The sequence below is a fragment of the Cheilinus undulatus genome, linkage group 13, assembly GCF_018320785.1.
Source record: "Cheilinus undulatus linkage group 13, ASM1832078v1, whole genome shotgun sequence".
Lineage (NCBI taxonomy): Eukaryota > Metazoa > Chordata > Actinopteri > Labriformes > Labridae > Cheilinus > Cheilinus undulatus.
Window position 1 is genome coordinate 48849151 of NC_054877.1, and position 8770 is coordinate 48857920.

Below are 8770 nucleotides of genomic sequence, written 5' to 3' on the forward strand. Positions count from 1 at the left end.
TCAGGAAAAGCTCACAGATATCCTGGGCCCTCAGGAACCTAGGGGCCTCCACATAGAACCATTAGAGATCTGCATCAAGTATCAGCTTTATGTTTCAGTGACTTTACATGATTAAAACCTCTATTCTGGATCTAAATAAGGACCAAGAGTCAATAAAACAACATCCAAATAGAGTTTGATGATCCAAAACAGTCCCTGAGGAGGCTCCAGGGCCCCAGCTGTAAGGTTTGATTGCTGTTTCATTTTCTTCCTCTTTCACCTCAAATTTTAGTTTTTATTAGTTTTTGTCAGCATTTTCTTTCAGTCCTTTCTATTTCTGATTTGTAAATAATGTTTATTCATCTTCTAAATTTGTATTTGTTTTCACTGCAAAATTAACTCATTTTTATTTTACTTAATGTTCTCTGAAAACACACCATGATTGTGGTAAAAAAAAATATTCAAAAAGTGTGATTCCAAGCTTTATTTTGGCTTTTTCTATTTCTTCTAAAAAAATTTAACATTGTTTATTAAACGTTCTTCTAAATTGTCTGTCATCTGTATTTTTGTTTTGACTTTTAATACATTTTTATTTTCTTTTTTGTAGTTATATTGAAATTTTCTAATATTTCAAATTCCTTATAGCCATTAATCTAATTTTATCATGTTATATATCTTTAAAATATATCTTTTAAATTTTAATAATGTATTATTTCAATTTGTCTTATTTTTGTGTATTATTTTTTCCTTATTGTCTGATTTTTATTCTTTAATTTGTCATAAACACAGTTTAAGGTCCAGGTTGAGTAGTGATGAATTAAGTCATATAAAAAAGCTTTTCTAAAATTCAAATCGATTTTTTAATTCCATGACTAATCAAATAGATAATGATTGAAGAATAAATGCAATTTTGGTCTATTTTTTATGTTTTAACTGATTTTTTTACATGAAATAAAATATTGATATTTGATGAAAAAATTCCTTTGCATTATCTACATTCTTTATTAGTTCATTTCAACATTTTCTTTAAGTCTTTGTATTTTTTATTTAGCTTTTTCTTGCAAATAGTGTACTCTTAGTGTTACAGTTTTCAGGTCCAGGTTGAGTTGTGATAAATTCAATTAAATCAGAATAAAATGTGTAAAAATTCCCCAAATTAAAGGGTTATTAAAAAATTCCTTAGCTGTAGTCATTTATTTGTCTTTTATAATAAATGTGCTGATGCATAAATAAATAATAAATAACTGTGAATGTTTGTCCTCATCCTTTATAAACAGTCAGACTCATTTCTCACTCAGATTCTTACTAACAGAATATTCACTGTCAATCATTGAGCGCGCTGACTTCAGCTTCTTCTCTTTATTCAAACTCATCTTTGAAAATATTCCTACACTCAAGGATTAGATTGAAGACAACAGAAAATTTGGGTTGGACAAAAGCTTCATGGTTTTATTCTACCAGGCAGTACTAGAGAGCTTAGTCAGATATGGGATGTCATCTTGGTATGGCAACCTCACTACAAAACTAAAAACTAAACTGGCTCGTCTGGTGCACACGGCCATGAAGGTGATGGAGAAGAGTGAGTATCCGACCCTGCAGTCTATTTATGAACAAACCGTTCTTAGGCAAGCTCAGAGGATAGTGACCGATTCATCCCACGTTCTCCACTCAGAATATGACCTCCTGCCCTCGGGAAGACGATACAGAGTCCCTCACTGCAAACTTAACCATTTCAAGAATTCATTTGTTCCAACCTCCATCAAACTCCTAAACAATGCTTCTTGAGGCTGAAGATTGTGCAATATGTAGTGTTTTTATTATAATGAAGTTTTAGAATACATTAATTTTGTATAATATTGTTATGTGTTTGCTGGTGTTGTTGTGCCTGATGATGTGTTGTTGTGTTGTTGTGGCTGTGAGGGCATCTATGGAGCAGCTCCTGAGTCCAGGACAATTTTCCCTGAGTGGGACAATAAAGTATATTTGATTGATTGATTAATTGATTTATTGATTGAGAACAGGAAGTGCTTTAGAGTTTCTCTCTGAGGATTTTTCTGTCATTGTGAAAGAAGAACTTCCTCTAACAGCAGCTTCTCCTCTCAACTCAAACCCAGATCAGAAAAACATCAGATCCAGACCTTTGGTTAAGAAGCAGAGTCAGACTGGCAGGAAGAAGACATGTTCACATCATGACCAGCAGGTGGTGTTAGTGTACCAGTCAATGTTTCCTCATTGAGCTGTGTCACTGAATGCAGAGCTGGATGCTCGAAAAGCTGTTGCTTGCAGATGTGCGCCTTCAGAATGTCATAAAAGTCAATATTATGCTTTTATTTTGAAGGACATGTCTCCATGGTGTTGTTCTGTCACATCTTTTGTTCCATCTCTACTCCAAACTGCCACATTTTTCATGAAAACATCTGATTGTGATTGAAAGTGTTCAGAAATGTAGTCCTGATTTGTGGTCCAGGAGGTAGTTGTGGGTCCTGATGTTAGACCAGCTCAGATTCACTGACTCATAGAGAACAGCTGTTCTGCTGCAGCTCTGAATCTGAAGACTTTTTAAAGTCCTAAGACATATAAACCAGTGATGACGGCATTGTAAAAAATCCATTTCATGGCAGAAATGTGACTAGTGATGGTATTAACACCAGTTTACCCCCCCACTCTGATTTGGTCTTCACATTCTTCATATCACAGATTTGCTCCAGAATAAAATACAGACTATGTTAGAAAGCCAAACACAGAACAGCTGACTGGGTAAACAAATGTTACTTAACGTTACCATCAGCTGATGGAGTCTGCCGTCTCTCTCTGCTTCTCCTCCCGTCTCCTGAAGGGACTCTCGGGGTTTGCTCCATCCTGCTGCTGTTAGAACCACACTGAATTCTCCTGTTCTGGAGTTTGATGCAGCTGAAGATTTCACTTTAACACCTTTATGCTGCCTCGTGTTGACCTCAGACTCCTAGAGAAAACACAACAAATCACAGAGCTCACATAAGGGCTGGTTCCAGAGGAGCTCTGCAGATCCAGATCAACCTCATTGAAGAGACATTCCCTGATATTTGAATCGAACTCATCCTGCTGCTTCCTAAATAAACAGCAGCTCAGAGAAACAGACTAACCTGTGCTTCAGGAGCTCCAGGTCAACTTGATGACATTGTTGTGCTCAGTGCTCATGCTGCAGACTCCAGAGTGGACACAGGGGGCAGCAGAGTCACCATCTCTCCTCACTATAAAATCACACAGAAACCTCTCTGTCCTTAACCTGACACGCCAGTTGGATTTGTTTCACACATCCATCTGGGAAAGCTTCAATAGTAAACTAAGAAAAGGCAGAGGCTTTGAAAAAAACTCAGAGTGTGATTGGATCAACATTCTGTCTGTCACATCTCTACGGGCCAATCAGAGCAACAAAACACGTGACGTAGCTGCTATCGAGCTGCACATGTGCAGCTACCGAGGAATAAGGCGAAACATGGGGACTATAGACATATAAGTACACAACTTTAGTGGTTTTTGAAAAGAAAACAAATCACTGCTGTTCTTTGTTCGTCTTTTAACAAAGAAATGTCGTCAAGTTCTGATAAAACTGGTGCTTTAGCAACATCCATGCTAATCTCTTCTCCATAACTGCACCAGCTCTTGCTGCTGCTTGTTAAGGTCACCATTTTGCTGCACCTGAAAGTACTGCCCCTTGCCGCTGATTGGTCCTGTCACTTTCTAACGGGGCCCAAACAGTTCAGATGGGAGCTTAACAGGATGGATTTGCCAGTGAAAAACAAGGAAATGGGCGTATCCATCTGCTTTGCAAGGTTACTCTGTCCTAGCACAGCTAGCAAAGCAGAGGAATTCTGAGAGGACTTTCAGGTAAACGCAGAGCTAGATTCTCTGAATCTGTTGATGATATTATGGACTGGAGATGGAGGGAGTTTCAAAGTCTGACCTATTTTTCTGAAATTCTTCCACATTTTTAGACTCCGTTTTTCACAGATTGGTGAACCTCTGCCCATCTTTGCTTCTGAGAGACTCTGCCTCTCTAAAATGCTCCTTTTATACCCACTCATGTTTCTGACCTGTTAACAATTAACCTAATTAGATTCAAAATGCTCCTCCAGCTTGTTTTCATCAGTACCACTTACTTTTCCAGCCTTTTGTTACCCTGTCCCTACTTTTTTGAGATGTGTTGCTGCCATCAAATTCGAAATGAGCTCATATTTTTCCTGAAATGTTCAAATGTCTCAGCTTAACATCTGATCTGTTGTTTCTGTTCTGTGAATCAAATCTGTGTTTATGAGATTTGACAATCATTGACTTCTGTTTATATTTACATTTTACACAGCGACCCAACTTTTTTGGAATTGGGGTTGTAGAAAGAGAACCAAATAAGACAATTTATCACAAAATACATGAAAGTAGAGAATTACTAGGTATCCATCAAACAGTAGTTTCACTGAGGTCAAGGAAACGTGGAGAGGAAACCACCGAGGGAGTCATTTCTCTCTCTCTCTCTCTTCCTGTTCTGAGGAAAGCACCCCCCCCCCCCCCCCCAGTTCACCAGAAACAAACCAGGAAACTGGCGGTTAGTTTTGCTCAGTCAGAAGAGACACACGGAGAGACAAACCTACAGGATAAAACCTGCCTGAAAGAAGACAGAAAGACAGAACCCAGGATACTGGTTATACTGGGAATACTAGGAATACCACCACTTTAACCAGGTACTGAATCCACAAACTGAAGGAGAGTTTCAAAGAGTCAGACTAAAAGTAACTTAAGGGGACAGAAAGTGACATTCTGTTTGTCTGTATTATCTTCAGCTCCACTCTGAGACAAAATGCCATCCAAGTTAGTCAACAATCTGAGCTGTCCGGTCTGCATGGAAATCTTTAAAGATCCCGTCATCCTGTCCTGCTGCCACAGCTTCTGTAGAGCGTGTGTGGAGTACTGCTGGAAGGAGAAGGAGGACAAAGAGTGTCCTGTCTGTAAGAGGAGACACTCAAATGATTTTATGAATAACTTCGCTTTGAAGAGTTTGTGTGAGACTTTTCTACAGGAGAGAGATCAGAGATCTTCAGAGGATCTCTGCAGTCTGCATCAGGAGAAACTCAAACTCTTCTGTCTGGACCATGAGGAGCCAGTGTGTGTCGTCTGCAGAGATTCAGAAAAACACTCCAACCACAGATTCAGACCCATCAATGAAGCTGCTCAACAACACAAGAAGAAACTTGAGGAAACTCTGCAGCCCTTAAAGGAGAAGTTAACGGTTTGTGAAAAAGTTCAAGTGGAGTTTGATCAAACTTTGGACCACATGGAGGTCCAGGCCCGACACACAGAGAGGCAGATTAAGGAGCAGTTCAAGAAGCTTCACCAGTTTCTAGCAGAGGAAGAGGAGGCCAGGCTGCGTGCATTGAGGGAGGAAGAGGAGCAGAAGAGACAGAGGATGAAGGAGCAGATGGAGGCTCTGAGAGCACAGATAGCAGATCTTTCACACACAGTCAGAGCCACAGAGGACCAGCTGACGGCCCAAGACGTCTCTGTCCTGAAAAATTACAAGGCTGCAGTGGAAAGAGTCCAGCAGCGCCCCTTGCTGGAGGATCCACAGCTGCCCTCAGGAGCTCTGATAGACCAGGCCAAACACCTGGGCAACCTGGGCTTCAACATCTGGACCAAGATGAAGGACCTGGTCTCCTACACGCCTGTTATTCTGGACCCAAACACTGCTCATCCAAGGGTCATCCTGTCTGATGATCAGACCGCTGTGAGAGGAGGAAAGAGACAACAGCTTCCAGATAATCCAGAGAGGTTTGATCATTTCTGCTCTGTCCTGGGCTCTGAGGGCTTTAACTCTGGGACTCACAGCTGGGACGTCCAGGTTGGAGACAGTTCACACTGGGTACTAGGAGTGATAGCAGAGTCTGGACAGAGGAAGGGAGACAAACTGTCTGGATTATGGAGAATAGGGTTAGATGATGGTAAATACGGAGCAGGCTCATCATCACATAGATTCACTGATCTCTCAGTGAAGAATCCTCCAAAAACGATCAGAGTTAACCTGGACTGTAACAGAGGAGAGCTGTCATTCTCTGATCCTGATACTAACACACACATCTATACCTTTAAACACACTTTCACTGAGAACATACTTTATACTTTGTGTCCATACTTTAATACTGTGGAACATATTAAGATTTTACCAGAGAAGATCTCTGTGACTGTCCAAAAACAATATAGGTAGATAGATAGACTGATCTGCTTCCATTCATCTCTAAACCTGTGAGATCTAAAACCTTGACTTTATCAGTGTTGTGTAGAACTGAAGAAGCAGGTTGGACAGGAGAAAAGACATGATGAGGAAACTCAAGAAGCTCTGGAGAGTATATAGACGGAGACTTCACAGTAAATCATGGATTCATCACTCTACTTTGACAACCTGATATGTGTGGCTCACACATATTCTAATTTTCTTTTATTTTCTAAAAATGTAATTACTTTATTATTTCTAATTTCTTTTGGTAATTAATCTAATTTTCTAAAGTTTTATATTTCAAATGTTTTTTGATTCTTACTGAAAATGTAATTTTTTCTGTTTCTCTTATATTTACATATCATTTTGTCCCAGTTCTCCTTTTGTCATAACATTAACACAGTTTAAGGTCCAGGTTGAGCAGTGATGAGTTAAATCATATAAAAATGAAATGTGTAAAAACTCATTAGATGTTTTTTTTTTTTAATTTTCCTTAAATTTCCTACATTTGAGTTTGATTGTTTTATATGAAAAGTATTGGTATCTAATTTAAAAATTCTTTGCTTTTGTCAACATTCTTAATGATTTTTTGTCAACATTTTCCTTAAACCTTCATTATTGTTTTACTTTTTAATGCCAATTTCTGATGTTGTGTTTCTAATTTTTACTACAAGGCTGCTCTTATTTTATTCTATTTTAGGAACTTCTTTGATTTTCTGGAATAATTTAAGATCATAAGATAAGCTAAAATTTAGAATTATAAATTTAAACTTAATGAGTCTATTGTTTTTAATCTAAATGTTTTTTCTCTTATTATAATATTTTCATTATTCAATAAATATTCAATTTCCTTTCTTTATTAGGTGTAGAATTATTTTATTTTCAATCATGTTTTTCTGTTTTCTTTTTCCCTTTTAAATGTTTGTTCTTCGTCTATTTGATTTTCTAAAATTTTACATTTTTTAATTTGCACACTTTTTTTTAGGTTTTTTTTCCCCGAGTTTTTAATTTTATTATAATTTCTCTAATTATCTTTTTTGGGGGGTTAAATTTCTGCTCTAACAGTTTTCAGGTCCATGTTGAGTCATAAAAAATCAAATCAAATAAGAACAAAATGTTTTAAAACTCCCAAAATTTAAGGGTTATTAAAAACTTCATCAGCTGTAGTCATTTATTTGTCTTTTATAATAAATGTGCTGATGCATAAATGAATAATAAATAACTGTGAATGTTTGTCCTCATCCTTTATAAACAGTCAGACTCATTTCTCACTCAGATTCTTACTAACAGAATATTCACTGTCAATCATTGAGCGCGCCGACTTCAGCTTCTTCTCTTTATTTAAACTTATCTTTGAAAATATTCCTACACTCAAGGATTTGATTGAAGACAACAGAACAGGAAGTGCTTTAGGTGATGATGATGATGGTGGTCTTGATGATGAAGAATCCAGCTGATAAACTGACTCACAGTCACACATGTTCATTAGAAATGTCACATGTTCATAATTATTTATTTCAGACATTTAAGACTAAAGTTTTCTACCATAATGATGTGAAATCATCTAAAAGGTGTTAAATAAATTCTAAATGAGTCATTTCTGATCCTTACAGCGTGGTTTGAGGAGAAGCTCTCTGACATGAAAAGTTTTCATGGATCCTAAATATGAACCTCCTCAGACCCTGCATGTACATATGAGGACATGACCTTTAACCTTTTCTACAACAGAGCCATCATTCTGCTTCAACACATTTGGACAGAACCGTCCAGAGTGTTCTTAGAGATTCATTCTGTCTTCTTGTTTTTAAACTATAGAGAAGCAGTTTCTTTTAGTCCAGTTTAGATGTCCAGAATGTTCTCTGATGGTTAAGTCATTTGAGGGAATGTTGGACCATTTACTGTTAGGATATTTTGGGGAGTTTATTTTTTCCATTTTCGAGTTTCAATTTTCAGACATTTTAAAGGAAATTTAGGGGAAATGTTTGCATATTTTGGAGAGTTGGGGGAAATGTACTTGTTGGCAATTTCATGGAAATTTGGGAAATGTATTTTTACATTTCTGGAAATTTGGGGAGCATTGTTCTTTAAAATGTAAATAAATTCAATGTAAATTCCAGTAAATTTGTTTGTTTTCTGACATTTTCATGGAGTTTGGGGAATGTAGTGGTAAATTTGGGAGTATTTGCTTTGAAATTTTATGGGATTTACATGGAATTTTTGATGATACTTTATTTTCATTTAAATGTTTAGGCTTCACGATAACATTTCACTGAAATATTTGGGAAATTCTTGAAGAAATTTGTTGGTGTGCAATGCATTCTGGGTCGTCACCTTTGAAGCTCAAAAGTAAAAGTGGGCAGAGGTTCACCAATCTGTGAAAAACTGAGTCTAAAAATTCTGGAACAATTTCAGAAAAATGTTCCTCAATGTGAAACAGTGAAGACGTTGAATCTCCCTCCATCTACAGTCCACAATATCATCAACAGATTCAGAGAATCTGGAGAAATCTCTGAGAGCAAGAGACAAGGCTGGGGGGGCCCTCAGGGGCCA

The 8770-nt window shown here is 37.4% G+C and overlaps 1 protein-coding gene across 1 annotated transcript; it reads left to right on the forward strand.

Moving 5' to 3' along the window:
* Nucleotides 1-4810: 4810 nt before the first annotated feature.
* On the forward strand, nt 4811-6211 carry LOC121520269 (nuclear factor 7, brain-like). Its single transcript, XM_041803643.1, has one exon. It carries the CDS (start codon nt 4811-4813, stop codon nt 6209-6211), a length of 1401 nt encoding a protein of 466 aa, XP_041659577.1.
* Nucleotides 6212-8770: the final 2559 nt, after the last annotated feature.

What these genes read in the sequence shown, in the direction of transcription:
- LOC121520269 (XM_041803643.1), top strand. Translation starts at nt 4,811, where the DNA reads ATGCCATCCAAGTTAGTCAACAATCTGAGCTGTCCGGTCTGCATGGAA.